Raw genomic sequence first — 24,807 nt, forward strand, 5'->3', positions numbered from 1 at the left:
TAAACCGAGGCTTTCGTATCTTGGATTGTATATATTATTTACGTGCCTGAAAAATGTATGTTTTTGTTATGTTCCTAAGAATATTTTGTAAGTAATGGAGAAGAATATTTTGTAAATTGTGTGATTAGTCAATGGAAAAGAAATGGAGAAAAATATAAACCTTCTTTCAGGATGATTGATTCCAGTTGAGCCAAGGTTTTCGCCTTCTGACACAATTCTCTGCATTATTTAATTTGATTAACTCACATTAATTTTCATTTTCGTGAATATTACTTCTACGTTAAATAATAAATTTTATGAGACTCTTAAAACTGTACATGAACCCTGCGTTGAACAGAAGATGATGATGATTGTCCAAATTCAAACCGAGTTGGGTAACTTCTTCGTCGACATCCTAAAATTTCACCCTGTAACATTGATGTTATCAATAAGGCTTTTTAGTGCATATGTATTCGTTTGTGAAATACTGATGAAAACTTCACATACATACATTATTCATTGCATGAAAGAAATTGTACCTGTGGAGGTATGATTGCGTTTGCGTTTGGACGTATAGGCATCTGACGATTGTTAATGTTGGGTAACCTAAACCTCCATGGAGACTGATTCACGGATGTTTGCATACCGCCATGTTGCCTATAAAAAAATTAGGTGTAAAAAGATTTTCTTAAAGAGTTTTAAAATGCAGCAATCAAAAACATATATAAGCACAAGAGAAAACTTAACTTGTGCTAAGTCGATAATTAGATTATAACTTGTTACCTGATAAATCTCGAAGACATTTGAGGTCTGGGTATGGTGGATGGAATGTTACGTTGGGGAACAGCATTAAAGGTAGGGATCATATTTGTTTGATTGTGTAAAGGATGTGTCCTCATCCTGCATGAATCCAAAATATTTTTACTTGTAAAAATATACTATTTTGTTTTGTAAATAAAATTTAGAAGAAACAAAAAAAATGGAGTCATAGGAATATTTGATCTTACATAGCTAAATTGTTAACCATCCTTAAATTGGGAGGTACATTTTGCCTACTGGCAAAAACTGGTGGGGTCGGTTGGTGAGGATACATGCCAAAAGAAGAAGCGACATGTTGATGAGGCGTCTGATATGGCATATAGTTTTGCGACCTATATTTCATGAAAATAATACTCTTATGGAAACTCTATAGATCAATGTTATAATTATACAAAGTGTTTTATTTGAGTAGTAGTACTAATATCAGTTTGGAGTGAGATTGTCGGAGATTATATATATGGTACATAAATGCTCTGGATTCACCACCATAAAATTAGATTCACAATCATAAGCATTCAGGTATTTGATAAACAGAGGTTCTCTAAACCATTCCAGATATATAGTGACTAGTACATTTAGCTGATATATTAACATGGAACAAATTTTAGATAATGTACCTGTTTGGTGAATTAGCATGAGGAAAAAGTGATCCAAATGCATTAGAACGGCCTTGAGGGATCCTGCATCAATTAATCACTTTTTATATTAGTAAGAAATTAGAGTTTTCTATTATATGATAGAAGTGTTTGTAAATCAATTAATCTCATACAAAGGTACTGGAAGAAAACGGTTTTGAAGTTGAATTGGAGAATTAGTCACAGTTGGATGTGCAAATCCATTATTTTCTTGCCTCACTTGTTGACCAATCTCTGTTTGGTTCTGAAAAAGTAAATAACAAAAAACCATAAAATATAATGTAGTGAGAAAAAAATTTAACCACTCCAAAGAACTTTTTCTACCCCTGTAAAAACACTCGACTCATGAATAGTATTCAACATGTTTGATAAATTATCCTGTAACCACGTCTCATGCGAATTGCTTAATTGATGTCGTTGTTGCTGTACGACCTGGTGCTGGTGCTGGTGCTGGTACTGGTTCTGGTGTTGGAGATGTTGTTGGTGCTGGTGTTGATGCTGTCAACATTAAATACAAGAAATTATATAATTAGTATACTATCAATAGTTGGTTTACATTTCTTGCTCTATGTCAAAGTGTAAGTAATATACCATTTCAAGTGGATTTGGTACTAGAGTTGATGTCTCTTGATATGTGATTAGATTTGATTGTTGAGAGGATAATAAGCAGTTAGTTTCGTCTCTTGTAGATATAGGGATCAGTCCAAAAGGGTCGTTATACGAATTTTCGGTTTCCACTGTCGGATTCGGCAGACAATCCTGTATATTGTACAAATCCAACAGTTTTATCATCAACAAATTATAATGAAAATCATGAGAGATAAAAAGAGAGCATACCAATAACGGAATATACGGTTCCGGTGATTCAAGAAAACATAAAGGACTCAACAGCGAAGATTCGTCATCGCACATATCGCCAGAAGGCATGTTTGCCGAATATCCTGAACATAAGGTTGTCCTTATCAGAAGATTAACATCGCTTATATATTAAAAGATGAGGTGGAAAAACCTAAAAACATAAAATGCTGATGTGGCGCACTACAGAGAATAAAAGAAATTATCTAATAAAAATAGCCTATATTTTACAATATATTACAATTATACCATTAATATAATTGGTCATATACATATACATATATATATATATACATTATATAGACCGCACACATATATAATATCGAGTAAATTTCTAATATTCATAAATACTTGTTTACATATTATTTTTCGCTAAGTTCTGTTTCAAATTTGTTTTCCAAAATTATATTGCGAGGATGAAAAATACATTTTTAATTTGTAGAATTTTTAAACAAAATATTTTATAATAATATTGATTTTCAAAAACAATATTTTAGTTTTTAACTATTTAAGTTTATTTGAGTACTTTTCACATCCAAAAGTTTTGAAATAGCTAATCAAACAAATATGTTAAGAAAAATAAAATAAATATATATATATAAATATATATATATAATCATCATTTTAACACTTAATTTAGACTTTATATAAAAAAAGACTTAAATAGACAGTCCAAAAATGGAGAAACTAATAACTAATTTTACACTTTAGATATAAAAACATTGTTAGCCCAAAAAGAATAAAAAAAATTAAAAAGATATAAGAACATTGTTTTGTATTTAACAGGTCATTGTTAAGGTGTATTCTAAATTTTCCTTCAAAATACTGAGATTTAATGTGATATATGAGGAAAGAAATATGGAGATAATGATTGGTACACTGTTCTGATTGGATTCTACCAAAATAAGTCATCACTGATTTGTGAAAATTCCAAATGTCATAGCTTCTATTGCTTTCTCTAGATTTTGTGGATGTTTTTCTTTAAAAGGCTTATGCCACTTTTCTACATCACACCTAACTTTTTTTAAAATAATAAAATTTGGAAATAAGACTATTTCTTCTCAAGATATCGCTTTCAATGCAAAAATAATTTCGTTTGATCGATTTGACGGTTTTTCGTTAAGCTATAACAGATTCAAACTCAAACTACATTTTTCAAAAGCAAAATCTATTTTTTAGTCATTGAGAATAATACTTTTGAAACACTAAAACACACTATTAAAGTTCTGTGAATTTGTTTAACACATACAATTCAAATTCTACATACTAACCTTTCTTTCTTTCATATTTAAATATATATAGAGGATATATTTTACGGCATATCACTTCATCGTCTACGTAAGGTTATATAATTGGTCATTTGGTCTATATAAGTATATATAAGATTGTCTCACCAATTATTTGATTGGTACATTATTTATAGAATATATTGACTTAGTAGATACTACCTTATTGTCAATGCATCTTAATTAGTAGAAAACGCATTTGAGTTTTAAGTTCTTAGAAATTTTTAACCAAAAATATTCATTGATAATAACAAAAGAAAAGAAATCCTAAATTACTATTTTATGCTTTTTTCCCCAAATATCACACAAATTTATGCAAACAAACTCTTTTTCTTATAGAAGAATACATATGTAAACACTAGATTAATATAGGGGCATGTATTTACAAGTATTGAGCAACTGCACCCACTGAAATTCTATAGCTCAGTATAATTTTCTAAATACTATCCATAGTGTCTCCACTTTTTTTTTTGACAGCCATAGTGTCTCCACTTTAAAAACGTTTAATTAAACTCCCGTTAGTGATGTCAGAACAATCATTATTTTTTAAATCACTCCCTTTTTTTTTGCTTTTTTTTATTTAATTTTCTCTTTAAACTGTTTTATACTTAAATAAGTCCACATAAAATTATGAGTATTTTCACTCAATGACCAAAAGATGAATGATCTTTAAAAAATTAAGACAAGCAAAATTGACATAATCTTGAGAGCAAAACATGGTTTTCCATTTATTTATTTTTCTTTCATTTGTATATAAATAAAATATACATTGTTTAAGAGTAAAAATGGTTTTTTTTTTTAATAGAAACGTTATGTACAATATGCAAGTCAATAAAAGGTTAATTAAGGCCTTAAGGGTGGAAATTGTGTTTTATATAAATGTATAGTAATATCTTATCATAAATAAATAAAACCGTATAAATATTGTAAATGTTCATAAAATTTTTTAAAAAAACGTATAAATTTTTATGATAAGGTAAAATTGAAATTCCTTGAGATTATTGGCTACTGAGCTGAGGCATTCTTATATCATAGTCGGAGACCTCCTGGTCTGCTTGTGCCTCCTTCTTCATAACCGGGATTTCAATTTCTTCCATATTGGGATCAACCAATCCGTGCTAACATAATTAAAAACAAAAAAATTAATAGGATTGTAAAATAAATTTAATTATTTTTAAAAGAAGAAAATTCAGAACCTGATGCTGCATAGGAGGAAATAGGGTTGTCGGATTATGGGCCGTAGTAGAATTATATGCCTGGGCCCATTCTTGGAACATGTCACCGTTATGATTTGACACATTGGATTCACCCATAATGTTGTTTTGGTTCGAGCTTGAGCTACTTCCTTGCAACAACGTTTCATACATTGCTGAATGGGCTGATGCGTCGAATAAATGGGCTTGGTTAGGCCCATTTTCAGTCAGCCATCCCCCAACGACGTCGTTTACAAAAGGTCCACCCATGTTTTGCTGTTGTTGTATAGCAGATGCTTCGTATGAAGATAAGTGATCATGACTCAACATATGTTCCTGCGTCTCAAGAAATTATTTAGTTGCTAATAAATATTGTTGAATACATTATGCTTAGATAAATAAAGAGAAGTTTAAATTATTGACCCGTCGTTGATTGACACGTGTTAAGGTATCCATTAGCTGCTTCTCACAAGTTTCGTACTCTTCCATTGTTGTAAACCTGATTGGATCTGGTTCGTATTTTCTAATTGTATTTGGATATAACAATTAGTTACATATATTTTTATATATTGTATCACATTGTGTTTCTGGTTATAAAAAGAAGACCTTAGTTCTTCCTCTGCCATGTGAAGCTGTTGTTGTAACTTATAAACTTCATGCTCAAGTTCCTAAAATCGATGATTATTAGAGAGTAAATAACTGAAAATATAGTTATTAGCTAGAGAAACAAAAAAAGATTAGGAGAATCACCTCGACGTCGGAGTTGATAGCTGTAGGGCTTTTAAAATTCATCCAATAAAGAAAATCAACTTCCGAAATATTGAAAAATAATGTAATTTTATAATAATAATAATAATAAAGTACAAGAGAAAGAATTTGAGACTTTGTAAGTTGAAGAGCAATATCATTCTCAGTCTTGAGTTGCTGCAAAGTCCGGAGTAGATACTGTCACGTGACAAGAAAATTTCGAGATCAATAATCTAAAATGTATTATTGAATTCAATATATGTAATCCTTTTTCCTACATCAAAAAGGAGCAGATGCTTAGTCTAATTACGTACCTCTTTGCTCTGGAAATCTCTGCAAGACATAGTTGTCAAAATATAAGCATATGGTTATATATGTTAAAAGTATTTATAAGAATAAGAGTAAAATACGTACGGGCGTCGGCTTTGATCGGGGAATACTAGAGCACTGAAATAAATGAAAGAGAAATATTAGTAAAATAATGGGTGGAATATATATCTTGAGAGAATCTATTAAAGCCTTGAAAGGTGAGAGATTGCTCAACTTACTTCTCTCGTTCTTGATCAGAAAGATTGATGTATCTTGAGAAAACGTCTTCGATCCTTACCAGAATTTAACGAATAAATATAGGTCAAATGAATGTTTTCGTGTTTGTACAAATAACCAAAAGGTAATGTAAAAAGACAAAAGACATAATACAAAAAATAAACCTTGTTTTGCCGGAAAAAAGGCTAAGGCGATCGGAGGGAGAGAACATGAGGAGAGCAATGTCGATGTCACAAAGAATGGACAATTCATAAGCTTTCTTTATCAGACCATTACGTCTTTTTGAGAACGTAACTTGTCGATTCGTTGTGTTTTCTATTCGTTTTATCTCCAATTTCACTCGACCCATGTCTCTTTAATCCGATCAATGCAACACCAACAAACTCAAAGATTCTTCTTTATTTTTGTTTAGGGAATGCGAAAATCTCATCATTGGAGGCAAAAGTGCCTATATATATATATATATGAGAATTGCATGGACGAGAGAAAAGAGAACCATGAAAGAAGGAGAGGTTAGGTATATAAGAGCGATTTGGTTAGAAATGTATGGAAGAGATTAAGAGAGATTAAAGGGTTTTGTTCTTTGAACGAATTAAGAATGATCTTATATTTTGCCACAAAAAAATTCATATAGGAGTATATGAGATGGAATTATGTAATAATTTGGTCAAAGTGGTGACAATGCACAAAATCAGAAATTACCCTTCGTTTCTACATCTCGACATCAAATTTGCTTGCTGATGAGATTTCAGGTATAGGAAAAAATTAATAACCGGTATAAAAAATCAATTACTATTTCAGATTAACCAGTATGTCTTTTATTTTGTCAATAATTTGAAATCTACTTAATGGCAACTAGTACTCTTTAATTGGGCAATATCTACTTAATGGACAAATATTTGATTTTTCTTCAACGGCTATAATTTCCGACCGTTAAACGCTATCTCAAGGTGTTTGTGCTTATATATAATCTCTACACTTTTTTTTTTTTTTTTTTTAACTTTCATTAGAAATCTCTATACTATTAAAAGAGAAGTACAAATGAAAATGGGTCGGGTTACAATCAGAAAATTGACTCGAAATTCTGAAATTGGATCTTTGAAATTTTTTTGGAATATAAATTCGAATTAATAATGATAAATCGAATAAAAATCAAATATTTATGGAAATAAAATAAAATCTTATTGTACTTATGGTAACTAATGATAAAAGTATATTCTGAACAATATTATACAGTAACTACGTATAATAAATTTGTTCATATATTTTTGGAACTAATTCCATAACAATCAATATTTTTGTCATTAATTTCGTTTCTTTAACCAATTATCATTAATTGAAAGATATCTTACTTGTTTCTAAAGATTTCTAGAAAATTTATCACAAATAAGTAAATAACCCATCTGTTTTATAAATTAAATTGATATTTTTAATTTAATTAGATTAAATCAAAATTATGGTATTTTCATACCTATAGCTTACCAAAGAAGTTTAATTTTCAATTTATAAAGATTTCTCGAATATCATTTAGAATTATTCAACAAGATGATAAGTATTTATTAAATTTTGTGAATCATGAAAATTAATAATTAATTTTTCTGAAATTTACCTAGTTTGACCAAATTTTGGGAAAAATAACTAGATTAACACCCAAATATTGTGGTTTACTAGAATAACACAATTTTTGTGTTAAAAGACCAAATACTCATTTTATTTTCAATTCTATTAAAATAAACTAATAAACATATAATATTTTAATTAAATAAAAAATTGAAAAAATACAAAACAAAAAAAAATACAAAACGACAAAGAATTGAAAAAAAAAATATAAAACGAAAAAAAATTAAATTAAAAAAATTATATATATAACGAAAAAAAATATAAAACAAAATAAAAAATAAAAATTAAAAAAAAATATATAAAACGAAAAAAAATACAAAACGAAAAAAAAATTAGATTAAAATTTTTATATATAACGAAAAAATAAAAAAAATAAAAAAAAATTGAAGAAAATATAAAATGAAATAAAAAATACAAAACGAAAAAAAGATAGAAATTCGAAAAAATAAATATATTTATCTAAAACGAAAAAAAATTAATCATATATTAACAAGATGAGAGCCACACATGAGTCATTTAATATAAATACGTCTGTCGCGGAAAGAATATGTCTGTCATTACCATATTATGCAGATTAAAATTCTATCTTCATCAATAAAACTGTCATCAATGACAGATTTTTTTATATCCAATCTGAAATCTGTCATAATATAAAAAAAAATCTGTCATAACATAAAACATTTTGGTTGCGAGTATATGTCATTCTAGCAATTTATATTTTTAAATAACAAATCTACTATCACACTCCAGATTTTTGTTAAAACAAAAAAAACTGTCATAACATAAAATAAATCTGCTATCACTAATAAGTCAAACTAGTAATTATTTTTTCATTAACAAATCTGCTACATTATGATAGATTTTTATCAAAAAATATAAGTCTGACGCCACTGAAATAATAAATCTGCCACATATTTTAATAAATCTGTCAAAATTACAAAAGTCTGTGGTGTCATAATAAAATAAATCTGTCGTAGAGAAAAAATCTGTTACAAATTAAATATCTGTCGTCGCCTATTTCAAGTAAGTCTGTGGGAGAAAAAAAATCTGTCGCAAAAAAATCTGTTGGAGACAAATAAGTCTGTCATGGAAATTAAATCTGTCACAACTTATCCAGCAGACTTTTCAAATAATTTTTTTTTCCTAATATTTTTTGCCCACGTTTTTATTATTTATTTAAGGGTAATTTTGACTTTTTTTTTTATTCCTAAAGAGAGAAAGGGTATTATGGTCACAAAAATAACTCATTTAACCCCTAAATTTTTTAAGACACTCTAGTAATTAAACTCATAATTTGGGTTAATCTAGTAACTTTCCTTTAATTTTTAATCATTATATTTTATCTTTCAATCTCTCATCTAACAAATAAGATACATATTCTATTATTCCTATGTCCAAATTTCATTTTGTTGTATGACTAAATAATATTCCCATTAGAGCTGTCAAACCGAGTTGATTCGTCCCGTTAAGCATGTTTTACGAAAAGGCAAAAAATATTTTGACTTATTGTTAGTCGGTCCGTACGACCCGCGGATAGCATATATGAAATACAAAGCCATCCCGCGAATGTATGCGGATTTGCGGGATTGTCTGTGGATTTTGTTTAAATAATTTTAAAGTAATCAAAATTTAAAATACTACTAAAATAAATAAATAAATAAAAATACTATTAAGAGTTGTTTAAATTACCACATGTTGAATAAATTATAATTTTATCAATAAATACTAACATGCGAGCTGATCCGCCAACCCGCGGATAAAAACCGATTAAACCTATGACCTACTGCGAATTAATCTTTGTGGCCCGCTTATTTGCGGGTTTAATATATTTTTCCAATTCTGCCCCATAGTGAGATGATTTTGGCTCGATCCGCGGTTTTTGACCTAAAGTGACTACTCTAATTCCCATGAATCGTCTAATTTTATAATTGTAAAACACAAAATTCTATTTTGTAAATCATAATTAATACTATGGGTTTATTTATAAACAATTTAACATTTTTTGTACAATTCGTTATTATGAATATTTATAAGTATACTACACGAATCGCTCTACTAAAAACACACAATATTAAACTCAACGTATATAAACCAATATTTCCCTGCGGTGCACTGCGGGTCCGATCCTAGTAACGATTACAAAAGCGAAACAGGCTGAACCCAGCTACAGAGAAACAGAACAAACCTACTTACCAACATAACATACATCAATCCAAGGGAAACTAAGATTGGAATACCTGAAACCACGTAAATAGAAAAGAAACATTAGGGGGAATGATTCTTTGAGCACGAGACAGAGGGTCTAGGCGACGTCGAATAGTATTCTGGACGTCAAGGATTATAGCGGAGGAGGGACGAGCAATTTGAGTATGAAGTCTTCTATTCCTTTCTTTCCAGATCAGGTATAAAGACGCTTGATAGGCGAGCTTGAGGATTAAGGCAATATTGCTATTCTGACAGGGGTCTTTCATCCATCTAAGTCCATGCTCAAACAAACGTGGAGGAGACACATGGGCCTTAGATGAAAAGAAAGACCACACCTGTTGAGAAAAAGAGCAATCAAAGAACAAGTGTTGAAGAGTTTCATCGGATGAGTTACAGAGAAGGCAGTGCGGAGGAACAAGAAGACCCCATCGCAGAAGCTTATCGCGAGTATGCAGCCTCTTTCGAGCCGCCACCCAAGTGATAAAGGCATGTTTTAGAATGCGTCCTTTAAACCAAACAAATTCATGCCAATCAACTGCAGGACCAGGAGGGTTTAGAAAGTGCCACGTAAGAGCCGTAGAGAACCTGGAGGAAGGAGGATGATCCCCAATCTTCCACAAAAACAGGTCGTCTTCAACAGAGGAATCAACAATCGAAGGCAGAGGCAAACATTGTTTCAAGAGTTGAATGATTGGGTTTCTACTGCTTGAGCTAGATAACCACCAATCACCATCACGAATAGCATCAGATACAACTGCATGAACAGGTAGCCCAGTGACACGCGGACCTGTTTCACCCGTTATATCCAAAAGAGGCCCTAAGGAAGTCCAATTGTCCTTCCAGAAGCTGCAAGTAATCCCGGACCCGACTTCGCAAAAGATAAAGGGTCTGACTAGAGGTCTTAGTTTACAAAGATTTCTCCATATCCAGCTTCCTGCAAATCTGGCATCAAGATCCCAGAAACTTGAGGAGCCAATTAGATGTCGCCTCACCCACGAGACCCACAAAGAGCCAGCAGCTGCAAATATAAGCCAAATCAGTTTGAGACACAGAACCTTGTTCCATGCAACCAATCTCCTAAGGCCAAGTCCTCCACTTTCCTTGGGAGTGCAAACCAATTCCCAGCTGATCTTTGCACCTCTAGCAAAAGAAGGATCACCCTTCAATAAGAAGCCACAACACATTCTTTCTATTTCCTCCAAACACTTATTAGGTAATAGAAAGACAGAAGCCCAAAAGGTAATAGTAGAGTAGATAACAGACCTAATCAATTGAAGCCTCCCAGCAAAGGAAAGTTTTTTCACAGACCAGGAACTGAAACGCTTAGCAATCTTGTCTAACAAAGGCTGATAATCCTGTCTGAGAAGTTTTCTAGAAGTAAGAGGAAGACCAAGGTACCTAACCGGGAAGGAACCACACTGTAATCCGGCTCTATTAGAGATGTCCTGGAGGCGTAAGAAGTTCCCTCCATCCAGAAACAAGGCAGTCTTATCTTTGTTTAAACCCAACCCAGAACCAACTCTGAAATCCTCAAGAATAATAAGAATTCCTTCCAAAGATGATTCATCACCATCAAAGAAGATGAGCACGTCGTCAGCAAAGCTAAGATGGGTAATGAGAGGAGCAAGGCACAGAGGATGAGGATTATACACGTGATTGAGGACACCAGCATCTAATTTTTTTGACAGAACATCCATGGCCAAAACAAAAAGTAAGGAAGAGATAGGGTCACCTTGTCATAAGCCCTTCTTGCCAGGGAAGATATAATCTCTACACATTGCTATACGTTTGTATTAAGCGTTTATTACATGTTTAGTTTCACTTAATTAGGAGTTGGGAGTGAAAATCATTAGATATAAAAAAAAATAACTTTTTATTGATGTGTATATTGTAAATGCACCATGACAGCAATCGTTACGGAACTCTTGATTTTTTTAAACATGGCCATAAAAGATGTTGATTTCATAGGCTTATTCCAAAAACAATAGTGGCCGATTTGAGCAGCTAACGATTAAAATGTTTCTCAAATTTTTTTGAATTAGTAATTAGTAGCTGAAATGTTATTGTTCTCAATGACTATAAAACATATATAAATTTTTTCTATTCTTTTATATAAGTGTACAAAATCTAACACTTATATAAAAAATTTAGTTAAAAACAAAAACATTAGAAAAAAACACAAGACGTGGAAAACAAAATATTTTAAAGAAAAAACAAGTGTTAAAATTTTTATTATGTTTAAACCATATTGAACCTAGAACACGGGTTTGGATGTTGTATCCAATTAGCTTACACAAAATTCAAAAATTTAACACTTATAAAAAAATAAGCGTTTAAAAATTTAATTATGTATAAACCATATTGAAACCTAGAACACCTCTTAGGGGTTTGGATATTGTATCCAATTAGTTTACACAATTTAAAAATTTAACACTTACAAAAACAAACCTAAAAAAACAAAACATTTTAAAAAAGAGTAAGTGTTAAAAATTTAATTATATCTAAACCATATTGAACCTAGAACACCTCTTAGGGGTTTGGATGTTGTATCCAATTAGTTTACACAAAATTTAAAAATTTAACACTTATAAAAAAAAAAAAAGTTTAGAAAAAGACAAGTGTTAAAAATTAATTATGTGTAAACCATATTGAACCTAGAACACCTCTTAGGGATTTGGATGTTGTATCCAATTAGTTTACACAAAATTTAAAAATTTAACACTTATAAAAAAAAAAAAAAATTTAGAAAAAGACAAGTGTTAAAAATTAATTATGTGTAAACCATATTGAACCTAGAACACCTCTTAGGGATTTGGATGTTGTATCCAATTAGTTTACACAAAATTTAAAAATTTAACACTTATCAAAAACAAAACAAATCATTAAAAAAAAAAAGTTTAAAAACAAAAACGTTTGAGAAAAAAACACAAAACGTGGAAAATAATTTTTACAAAAAAGACTCGAAAAAACATGTGAGAAAAAAAAACTTGGGCCTAACCCATTTAGCGGGCGGCCAAATCGGCCGACTTATGATAGAATTTAAATGAATTTAAATTCCAAAGGCCTTGTACGCAGAATGGGCCAAGGCTTTTAAAGCCCAGTTAATATATCAAGATAAAGAAGTAGGTGCATTAATTTATAGACAAGTTCCAAGGAACTATCTCTCCCACTAAACGATGTGGGATGTGCAATTTTAACGCCGACTTGTTACTTTTTCATGGGTCCGGTGCAAGTAAACACTCGGCCCAATTCGGTTGACTGGCAACATATAGGTTTTTTTTTTTTTCCAACATATAGTTTTTTTAATAAAAGACATTTCCTAAGCAAGGAAATGACCGACATATCAATACATGAGAAACAGAGAGTTTCCGATCACCAGAGTCACCATCCATCATCTAAGACAAATAAGTAATCAAACAAATACAAATATATCTCCTAGAACCTAGAACACCTCTTAGGGGTTTGGATGTTGTATCTAATTAGTTTAGACAATAATTTAAAATTTTAACACTTAAAAAAAAACAAAAAAAAAACATTTTTAAAAAAAATAACAAGTGTTAAAAAATTTAATTATGTGTAAACTATATTAAACCTAGAACACCTCTTAGGGGTTTGGATGTTGTATCTAATTAGTTTACACAATAATTTAAAATTTTAACACTTAAAAAAAAAACAAAAAACAAACATTTTTTTAAAAAAAAACAAGTGTTAAAAAATTTAATTATGTGTAAACTATATTAAACCTAGAACACCTCTTAGGGGTTTGGATGTTGTATCTAATTAGTTTACACAATAATTTAAAATTTTAACACTTAAAAAAAAAACAAAAAACAAACATTTTTTTAAAAAAAAACAAGTGTTAAAAAATTTAATTATGTGTAAACTATATTAAACCTAGAACACCTCTTAGGGGTTTGGATGTTGTATCTAATTAGTTTACACAATAATTTAAAATTTTAACACTTAAAAAAAAAACAAAAAAAAAACATTTTTAAAAAAAAAAACAAGTGTTAAAAAATTTAATTATGTGTAAACTATATTAAACCTAGAACACCTCTTAGGGGTTTGGATGTTGTATCTAATTAGTTTACACAATAATTTAAAATTTTAACACTTGGAATTGTATACTTTTATAAAACATTTTTAAAAAAATTAAACAAGTGTTAAAAAATTTAATTATGTGTAAACTATATTAAACCTAGAACACCTCTTAGGGGTTTGGATGTTGTATCTAATTAGTTTACACAATAATTTAAAATTTTAACACTTAAAATTAAAAACCAAAAAAAAACATTTAAAAAATAAAAAACAAGTGTTAAAAAATTTAATTATGTGTAAACTTATATTAAACCTAGAACACCTCTTAGGGGTTTGGATGTTGTATCTAATTAGTTTACACAAAATTTAAAAATTTAACACTTATCAAAACCAAAACAAAACATTAGAAAAAAAAGGTGTAAAAACAAAAACATTTGAAAAGAAATACAAAACGTGGAAAACAATTTTTACAAAAAGACTCGAAAAAACCAATGAAAAAAAAAAACTTGGGCCTAACCCATTCAGTGGGCGACCGAATCGGCCGACTTATGATGGAATTCATTTAAATTCCAAAGGCCTCATACACATAATGGGCCATGGCTTTAAAAGCCCAGTTAATATATCAAGAGAAAGAAACAGGGGCCTTAATTTATAGACAAGTTTCAAGGAAGTATCTCTCCCACTAAACGATGTGGGATGTGGACTTATAACGCCGACTTGTTACTTTTTCATGGGTCCGATCCAAGTAAACCACTCGGCCCAATTCGGTTAACTGGCAACATATATAGTTTTAATAAAAGACACTTCCTAAGCAAGGAAATGACACGTCAAGATATACGAAGCTTACACAAACAGATGAGTTTCCGATCACCAGAGTCATCATCCATCATCTAAGACAAATAAGTAATCAAACAAATACAAATATATCTCCTTCCATAGCCCGAAACTCATTAATGAAAAAAGAACAGCATATCATAAGATTAAAAACAGAGAGATTAGAGATGGCTTTTAATATCATCCTCATCTTCATCAACCATATACTTGTGAAACAGAGCAGAGCAGAACACATCGCTCACTTCTTTCTCGAATCCCATGTTGTTAGCGTGCCTGATCTGCGAGGCAATGCCACTGTAATGGTTCAAGATCACACGAGACTTCTCACGTCCAACGGAGATTTTAGAGCATCCCTTGACTGCGCTTTTCACTAGCAAAACATCGCACATCTCGTCTTTGTGCTCGTCGTGGACAATGAACTTGTAATTTCCTTGTTTGTCTGATACAGCTTCGTCAGTGTAAACCTCCTCCATTGTCTTCCTGTCTCTGCATGAAAGCTTCACCGTTGCACCTAAACAAGCAAAACAATCATTACCACAATCAACATCTGTGAACTTGAGAACAAAACAATCCTCACCACAATCAAGAACAAAACAATTCGCATCAATGAACAAAGCTGTGCTACCACTTCTTCAAGATTACGAAATTTCTTGAACACAACAAGAATCAATCATCTTATAAGTGTCGTCGTATCTTCAAATTTAAGTCAATCTAAAGCCAGATCTAGAGCAAAAGCAGTTAAAACAACGAGTATAGAGAATCAAACTAACTAATCCATCAAAATCGAGATTCAGCACTCAGATCTAACTATCTACTCCATTAGAATCGACGAATCAAACACTAATGAGAACATTAACATCGGAAATTTCTCAGATCTCGAAAGCATTGAGAGAGAGAGAAGATATGATATATACCGGGGATGAAGTAGGATGACTCAGGAGTCTCGAAGCCGAATTTGCAAAGGTCACAGTAAGTACGACCTTGAACCACCATTGTATTCTTTCCAATATTTCCCCTCGCCGCCATGGCTATCGCCGGCAAGATACAGAGAACCAACAACATCACCAGTTTCGCCATTTTTCGGATCTAGAGAGACAAGTAGCGAGATTATGGATTTGAAGTGAGAAGGAAGGAAATGAAGAAGATAGTGAAATTTAAGACAGTGGAGGAGCGAATCTAGGAAGGAAGAAGATGATGAAAGCGCGTGAGATTAGCCCACACCGTTAATTTAATAAATCGGTGTTTAGTTTCGTAATTTTAGTATGAGAACAGGGGCTTTTTCGTCAATTTAGTATAAGGTTATGATAACGTGGCGTTATATGATTGGAAGAAAACGAGTTGGCAAAAGAAAAAAAAAGGCGGTGCGTTTGCGTGATTGCAGCTGGAGGATAATAGTGTAGTTACTCTCTCTGTCGGTGCTCACATGTCAAGAAAAAGCATCAAAATTAAATGTTTTTATTTATTTATAATGTAGTAGAAAGAATTAATTACGAATTTTACCATTTTATAGTGGCAGGATTTTGCCATTTTTTAATAGCTAGCTAGTAGATTTTACCTTTTTTAGGCTCCAAAAATATGATTTAATATGCGTTTCACTCGTTATGTTTGGGTTTAGTCGGTTTTATTTGTTCTTAGGGTTTAGTATTTGGTATAAATTACGTATTTTTGCAAAAACAATCACAAAATATATACATTTTTAAGTGTTAAAAAAGAGAAAAATCTGTAAACTATTCAAAAAATGACATTTTCGTAAGTTTTTTCGGCATTTTAGACAATAATCCTCTCGTAGAAATTTAAGCAAAGGCCAAAACAACGATAATTAGTTTGAGATTAGATATGAGTTTAAAGTCCATTATGTTTTGGATTGGGCTCATATAGGTTTTGGGCCCATTATGGTACTAACATTTGAAGATGATAAGGCTAAACGCCATTCATAGGCTGAATTTTGTTAGAATATTAAGATCAACATGGTCTTTTGATAATAAACTTTTAATTTACGGTAATTTTTTTGCAAGAAAATTCTCTGAAGTTCTCACCACGGATTAGCTCTGTGTAACTGTGTTCTTAGTTGTGCTAAGGTCTTTAAGTTGCAAAATCAAACTTAATGAAGTAGCTGAAAAAAAAGAGAGAGGACATATATACTGCGATATTAGTTAATGTTAATATATGAATATCATCATAAGTTTGAGCATAGTTTCAGTCGTATGATATGATGATGATATTGATGACTACCTATTCATGTGGTGTAGTGGCAAACATCAATTATTTTATCGTACCAAACCAAAACCTTTTTGTTTAACCATTATTTTGATTATTCATCACCATTATGTTTTAAAAAATTATTTTTGTCACTTTTTGGTAATCTATAGTTTTTACTTCTCCATTTTGTACGTTGGTTTTGGTCATATGATGTGACTAATCTATTTGATGAGTAGGTAGTAAATCGTTTCAATTAGTTATTGAGGAATCAGTGTGACATGGTAGTAAGCAAGATGATATCTTCATTCTACATTTTATAGTAGACTAGTTGCCAGTTGGAGAGTACAAGTATGTTTCTTAATTATGTTATATCTCCACCAGTTTTACATAAATTTGTTATTTCGCGAGTACACCGTTAATTGTGGTTGTGTGATCATGTCATAGCGTCGAGCCGTCGATCTCCATGTAATCCGATTGATGAGAGTTTGTTCCAGACTTGCTTGTCTATCCTTTTGATTAAGCGAGCTGCAAGATTGGGATTTTCCCCATGTCTTCTCCCATTTCTCTCGCTCTGGACCGTAGCTTGGAAGAGGTATCGAGCAATGAAGCTTTCAACTCGGTCTTACCAAGGACCCGAGACAACGGTAATTAGGACTTGCCTGTTCGTTGAGTACTTGCTTTGTAGATATTCTGGGCAAGAGTTTTCATATAAGATTCGAGGAAGATATGAGTTTGATGAGCTCATCGAATGGATAAATCACAATGTCGAAAATACGTTCCTATCTTTCAATAGCAAAAGCATATTTGAAATCATCCCACTCCTATCAAATAGCATTGTTATCTAAAGACAAACTATAATACGAATCCTAAAACTATTCTAGTGATTTGTGTGGTTGTAAAATAAAATAGAGTTCTTATTTATGCATTATACAAAAAAAAATGTGAGGGGCTTTATACCTAAGGAAGTGGGGAGTCATGAAAGTATAATATCTAAATCAGATCAAGAATCAAAATAATTGAGATACCAATTTTTTTTGTTTTATGTATACTCTTAATAAACATACGTGAGATTATTGTTAAAGTCCAAATTAATAATTAAATGAACAATTTAGTAAGCTATATGATTCGGGCCCTCGCATGAGCTGTTCCCACTTGTCTTTGCTTAATTTGGATGGAACATTTCGATCCGTAATTCATAAAATGGGCCGACACCACTGAAATGTCTAAATAAATAATGAAAGATCAAACATAAAATTTAAATCAAAGTTTATCATAAAGGCGAAAGAACATGCGTGAGTGTTATTTTATTGTGTTGCCTTAATACAAACGGAAAGAAATATACGGCCGTTCTTAGATGTGATTAAGTTAATATCAGAATTCGAAGAAGGTACTAATAACTCATAAGCACTATTGCAATTAAATAAAATACAACTTTTAGCTTTTATCAAGTGTACTTAACCTTGTATTATATCATTAAACCCTATATTAGACTCGAAGTAAAAAGGATCATAACATTTATTGTACAACTGGATTAGATTAATAGATGGCATATTTGCACGTGTACTCTAATATTCTTATCCCCACACTTACAATATTTGTTTTTTGAAATTTAGAAGTAGAACCATAGAGTAACGGGACAACTTCTTATTCCATGTCCCCTCCTAAAAAACAAAACCCATACACATTAACATCTATGTAGCACAAACTCAATTTTATTTGTTAGGCCAACACTTTTCCGAGTTGTTAGCTCATACTTCTCTTTAGCCATATGATCATTTTGTGCAAACATGCATCCTTGTTAATTTCTCCCTTCCGAAAGCTCAGATTAGAAACAAAAATCTTAAACGTTAAAACTTGTTTCGAAGAACTATCATCAATCAAGTGAATAATTTGCAATGGCTAAATATAAATATATATATATATATATAACAATGAATCATGTTTGCTGATTAGTGGGTTTTTCTCTTAAATTCAATAAACTATCAACTTGTCTTTTGTTTTCTGCAGTAGCTAACTATATAGTTTATTAATTAGGTCACTCATTAAGTAATTTCGAATAAATAGATAAAAAGCACGCTATCATTCTCAGTTTCTTACCATCTTATTTGGTCGAGAAAGATGCCAACAATCTTAATTTATTTTTAGACTTGCTTTAATTAGAGCTTTTACTTAAAAAACATAATTATATATACAGCTTTTGTTTCGTAAAACAATAATTAAGGAGCGTGGATGCTAGGTTGGAGAGATTAAATAGACGTTAGAATTCAGAGAGTTGGCCAAATTTGATGCGGACACATGCCAATTTGGCCAAGTGGTATACTATTATAATACTCACTTACTACGTTTATAATGTTTAATGTCAACTTGCTACTACAAAATTTACTCACAAAGCAATCTATTTGTGTGATATAAAATCATATACATATTTCGTTAATACGTACAATTTTCTGTTTATACACTTTTGTAGAAGGTACTATGAAGAATTTTGTCATGGTAAAATCTAACAAAATACTAGAGAATTGTTCTACAAAATTAGGCATGGGCATTCGGGTCTCCGTACCAGATCGTTTTTTTTCGGGTTTCGGGTCTATTCGGGTAGGAGGGTCGAGACTCATTCAGGTATTCTAAAAATTTGGTTCGGATTCGGTTCGGGTTTTGGATATTTTAATAAAAAAGTAAAATATTCAAAAATAACCAAAAATATCTAAAATATTTTCGGGTTCGGGTTTTTTACTCATATATCCAAATCTAACCGAAATACCCGATTTTTCAAACATACATTAGTTACTCTTTACCCAAATATAACCAAAATTAAATAAAAATACTAAAATTACCCAAAAGAAAACAGCAACATTGGTTACTTTTTAGCCAAATATATCCAAATGTATGTGAATTACTCAAAAATACTTAGTATATTCGGATTTATAATTGTAATTTTTGGTATTTAGGGTATTATAAATATAAATATAACTAATATTTTTAGGTGTATATTTGTATTTGGGTACCCACGGGTGTTGGATTCGGTTCGAGTTTTTTTCGGGTAGAGAGGTTTAGGACCTATTCGAATATTTTTAAAAATCGGTTCGGATTCAGTTCGGGTATTTTTTCGGGTTTTCGGTTTGGTTATTTGGTTCCGAGTATTTTGTCCAGACCTTTACAAAATAAAATTTATGTACATGTTACTTAAGACTTCCTTAGATACATCATACAACAAAGTGTAAAAAATGTTGCGTTAATCATCTCGTTAGAAATGGAGATGTGCCTTTAGTCAAGTGGTTAAGTCCATTTGACTCCGCTTTTCCCACCGGAGTTCGACTCCACTAAGTCGCGTTACCCCGCGTAGTAGGGATTGACTATGGATCAGACCTTATCGATTTAAAGATGTCAAAAAAAAAAAAAAAATCATCTCGTTAGAAATAAAACCGAAATAATTTCCAATTTTTTTTTGTTTGTAACAAAAGGGAAACACACAAAAAATTGTCATTAGGAATCTGTCAAAACTGTAACGAACTTTAAAGACAACAAAGAAAAAAAGAGAATCTACCAATTTTTTCCGATTGGTGGATACTGGGACCCATGCTGATTAGACATTAGATTCCTGACTCGATCAGCATCATGTCTATTTAATTTTTTTTATCTATACTAGTATTTTTTGCAACACTTTGGTGATGGGTGGATAAAAACGTTTTTGGGTTAATCGGATATCCGACCCGTTTTTTAAATTCCTTTACAAAAAATACTTAGATCGGATTATATGTAACCCAACTCATACACCGGATATTCCATATTTAATAATTTATATATTTAGAAGATTTGATTAAGATTTATAATTATGATTTTCCTATCATTTTTGTTTGATTTATTTTTAACTATTTTGAAATTTTTTTTTCTGCATATATTGTGATTCGAAATTTTAAAAACAGACATATATTATCCAATTAACGAAAATATGTGTTCAACGTTCTACATCGATTAAAATATTTAGACAATGATTCAGAATCATATCATAAATAAGAACATCAATAAAATAAATGAGTTTTCTGGCCGGACGGGTTTGGCGGAACGGGTTTTTGAATCAAATATCATTAATCCGCCGCTTCAATACGGATTAAATCTTTTTTTTTTATATCACAAATAATAGACATAATAAATCAGTCTCATTTAGAAAAGATTGTATAAAACCAAAAATTGTCTCGTGGTATAATGTCCCGTGGTATTAGAGGATGATATGATTTGTAAACTTTTATATATAATAAATAATCATTAAATTTTAAAATAAAAACAAATCACGGGACGGGTTAAGAAATTACGGAACAGATTATATTTCGGAAAGGATTTATATGGCGGACAAATTTGAATCAATATTTATATACCGCTTTAGTACGGGTTAAATCTTCAGTTTATTAATAGTTGTCTCGTGGACTCGTAGTATACCGTTACTTGATAACAATTGTAAACTATAATATAAATAAATATGTTATAAGGAGATACAATTTACAAAATATTTTTATACTAACTTTAAAATTGAATCATCCCGCGGTACACCGCGGGATTAAAATCTAGCATCTGTATATTTTTGTATACATTCGTGTATAAAAAGTACATAAATGCTACAAACTTATACATCAACTTTAGTTGACCTAAGATTGAAAATTTGGAATTAATTCTCCACTATAATATACGTAAGTTTGATGTTCGAATAAAAAAACGCTTGTTCTAAATTTGAAAGAGTATACCTATTATAATCAATTAACCAATTACGCTTCTATTTCTAAGAATGATTTCATCGTAATCTTATAAAACCTATATATGATTCAGTTTCATTTGTTTCTATCGTAGATTCTAAATATATTGCTCCAATCTCCTAAAACGAAACCTCACCCACATGAATTCAATGTAGATTCGTAATCTTAATTTTTCTCATTAAGTACTTAAAAAAACACAAGTCTTACATATATAATACATTTGATTTTATTTGAAATAGATCAAAACTTGTAAAATTTGAACCCTCGAAAAATCATCTACTTTCACCACAACACGAGGGTGATTAACACAGTTAATCACGGTTAATTAACGCTTAATGTTTTATATATGTATTACCCATCATAATCATATACAAACACATAGCAAACCACACACATATATAATTATATATAGCTAAATGTATATGAAAATGGGGATTACACGGCGGCTGCAGCTCTCCCTTTGCCGGGTTTCGCTCTCGCAGGAGCTGTCACCGCCGGTTCTTTCGCCGGTGGTGCCGATTTACCTTTCTCTTTCCTCTCATCTTGTGCCATTTGCTCTTGCCTGCACTCTGAGCTACAAAAGGCCTTATCTCCCCTGCCATTTTAATTATACAAAATTTATCACTAATTATCCAATACATACTCAAACTAAAAACAACAAATTAAGTATCATAAATCATTCAAATAAATAAGCCAAATCCGACTTTCAAAAAACAATTAAATCATTAAAAAAAAAAGGCACGATTAATGGTGCTTCATCATCAAATTTTTTTGTTTTTGTTTTTGTTTTTGATAAGTTCATCATCAAAATATGAAAAGTTACGTAAGGTCTAAATTTTTTACTACGATAAAAACTGATTATAGATATATACCTATACATATAGATGTCACGGCCAGGAACAAGAAGACGTTCACAAAGTGAGCAAGATCTCAAGAAATGTCCAGCGTCCGAGAAATCTCCTGAGTGTCTCCTCAGGTTACCTCTCGATGAGACCATAGATAAGAGCCGTTGATCTAAGAACGCACGGTTTTGATCGACGGCTGCTGTTACGGCTTGACCGTTGGAACCGTACGGGCTCACCACGGTTGGATTCTGTTGATTAGATGGCTCTGATTCGCTGGGAAGGTTTAGATCGAACTTTATCTCCGATAGACTTGTGGTTCTGTTAATCGGTGGTCGTTGTCTCTTCCCAAGCAACATCGTATATGTGTTGTGTGTATGTTACTCTTTAAATTTGGAGCTCTGAACAGAGCAAATAATCTTGAGAGAGAAAGAGAGGGAAGAGGGAGTGAGGAAGGAGAAGAGACAGGGAAGATAAAGAAGAACCATAGACTCAGGACTCAATCTAGACCGTTGATTGTTTCTGATCAAAATTATGTTATCGTCACGATTATGCCACGTCATGATTCTGGACATTTATTTTAAAAAGAACATTTTGCATTAATTCTGTTTGTACTTTGTGATAAATGTAATAATATAGAATTCGTGATAATATTAGTTGTATTTTTTTTTTTTTTTTGTCAACTGATAATATTAGTTGTATGGTGGTCAAACTTGGTAAAAAATACATTTGTTAATCATTTTTATATATGTAGCGATTAGCGAATGGATGTACAATTCTGTCCAAATTTCACATATTGTTTTTTGAAAAATTGGTTTGGTAGATAAAGCTATGACCAAAAAGAAATCTAGAAAGAAAAAAAAAAAGTAATTTATATGTTCACATAAACAAATGATTTCATTAATAATCTTATTTTCTTTAGCCTTGTTTCTAAAGCTGTCAAATGGTCCGTTCAAGGACTATTGGACGTGTTCATAATGGTTAATGATCCAAAAAAATGTCCATATTGTCAAATCCATATTATCTGCGGACAAAACTGATTATATGCCATTATGCCTAATTAGATCATTTATTTTTTGGTTTGAACCATAGCCCGCTCATGTGCATTTGGTCTGGGCAAGTCCATAGGCAGCTTGAAAGTTGTTTCATTAAAGACAGCTATTGCCATCTACAAAGAAAATAAAATAAAAAAATTGAGAAAACCTAAGTTTCATCAATTTGTGGTTCTTTTCCCTTAATTCTTTTATAATGTAGACAAGGTTAAAATAGGTTAAAATAAAACAAACAAAAACTTGGAATATTAGTTAAAAAACTTCAAACCTAGTTTTGTCTTCGAAGTTTGTGAACATCAAAACATGTGTATAAAACGATGGATTGTTAAAATAAAACATCGTATATCCTAGGTCTGGGCTTTCGGTTTCGGTTCTTTCGGTTTTAAAATTTAGTATCCATTCGGATATTTTGAAATTTTGGTTCGGTTTCGGTTCTTTCGGTTTTAAAATTTAGTATTCATTCGGTTATTTTGCTTATGATATTTTTGGATATTTTGGTTATTTTTGAATATTTCCGGATATTTTTGGATATATTTTGGATATTTTCGAATATTTTTACTATTTTATATATTTTTCAAGTGTTTTTGATTATTTGGTCTATAAATAACTAACTTTTTTGAAAATATAATTGTATTTTGGGTATTTCGGTTATCCGAAATATTTCGGTTCGGTACCGATTCGGTTACGGTTGTTTTGATTATCAAATTTAGTATCAATTCGGTTATTTTCAAATTTTTGGTTCAGTTCGGTTCGGTTCGATTGCTTTTGCTTCGATTTCGGTTTGGTATATTCGGTTCGGTTTATTTGGTCAGACCTAGTACATATATCCATTCATTAAAGTTACAAGTGTCTTACAATATCTCACAGTAGAAAAATTCTCATAAAATCATTCAAGAAGGGCCCGTTAGGCCCAATGGACCCACTAAATTAACAATAATTAACTTTCCACATCATACGATAGTTGCCCCCAAGAATTTGTCCATTTCTCCACCCCAGTCGTTTTCTTTCATGAAAGTAAAGTCCAAAAATAAAACAATAATTATTACAAGAAAACTCATTTCCAAAATAAATAAAAATAGATGAAAATAAAGAAAATTGAAAAGTAAATGTTGTTATTTGGTTCCTAACATCTGGGCTACCAAAAAAATGGACCACCTTCTTCACAAATGACAACAATGTGTACTTCAATTTGGCCTTTGCAATTTTATAGAG

General features: G+C 31.1%; 4 protein-coding genes across 4 annotated transcripts; all 4 read right to left on the reverse strand.

Annotated features, from left to right (window-relative positions):
* Positions 1–3: 3 nt before the first annotated feature.
* On the reverse strand, positions 4–2,569 carry LOC9323776 (putative mediator of RNA polymerase II transcription subunit 26; the record flags this gene model as incomplete). The annotated part of the gene is made up of 11 exons (XM_021034067.1): positions 2,271–2,569; positions 2,025–2,192; positions 1,758–1,931; positions 1,568–1,677; positions 1,416–1,478; positions 987–1,130; positions 763–879; positions 519–636; positions 318–407; positions 161–219; positions 4–46 (listed from the first exon to the last, which is right to left on the reverse strand). Coding segments are annotated over exons 1-11 (1,176 nt in total), but the record flags the coding sequence as incomplete, so codon positions are not given.
* Positions 2,570–4,417: 1,848 nt separating this feature from the next.
* Positions 4,418–7,024, reverse strand: LOC9325232 (agamous-like MADS-box protein AGL66). The gene is made up of 10 exons (XM_021034138.1): positions 6,225–7,024; positions 6,063–6,116; positions 5,929–5,961; positions 5,829–5,847; positions 5,651–5,712; positions 5,518–5,545; positions 5,374–5,435; positions 5,191–5,290; positions 4,771–5,103; positions 4,418–4,692 (listed from the first exon to the last, which is right to left on the reverse strand). Exons 1-10 carry the CDS (start codon positions 6,407–6,409, stop codon positions 4,573–4,575), a joined length of 996 nt encoding a protein of 331 aa, XP_020889797.1. The 5' UTR covers positions 6,410–7,024; the 3' UTR covers positions 4,418–4,572.
* A 7,687-nt stretch (positions 7,025–14,711) lies between these two features.
* Positions 14,712–15,977, reverse strand: LOC9325233 (major pollen allergen Lol p 11). Its single transcript, XM_002889124.2, has 2 exons — positions 15,672–15,977; positions 14,712–15,268 (listed from the first exon to the last, which is right to left on the reverse strand). Exons 1-2 carry the CDS (start codon positions 15,832–15,834, stop codon positions 14,919–14,921), a joined length of 513 nt encoding a protein of 170 aa, XP_002889170.1. The 5' UTR covers positions 15,835–15,977; the 3' UTR covers positions 14,712–14,918.
* Positions 15,978–21,925: 5,948 nt separating this feature from the next.
* Positions 21,926–23,146, reverse strand: LOC9325234. Its single transcript, XM_021036089.1, has 2 exons — positions 22,574–23,146; positions 21,926–22,296 (listed from the first exon to the last, which is right to left on the reverse strand). The coding sequence occupies exons 1-2, from the start codon at positions 22,900–22,902 to the stop codon at positions 22,137–22,139; spliced, it is 489 nt and encodes a 162-aa protein (XP_020891748.1). The 5' UTR covers positions 22,903–23,146; the 3' UTR covers positions 21,926–22,136.
* Between the last annotated feature and the right edge of the window lie 1,661 nt (positions 23,147–24,807).

This window comes from Arabidopsis lyrata, assembly GCF_000004255.2.
Source record: "Arabidopsis lyrata subsp. lyrata unplaced genomic scaffold ARALYscaffold_2, whole genome shotgun sequence".
NCBI classification, from domain to species: Eukaryota; Viridiplantae; Streptophyta; class Magnoliopsida; order Brassicales; family Brassicaceae; genus Arabidopsis; species Arabidopsis lyrata.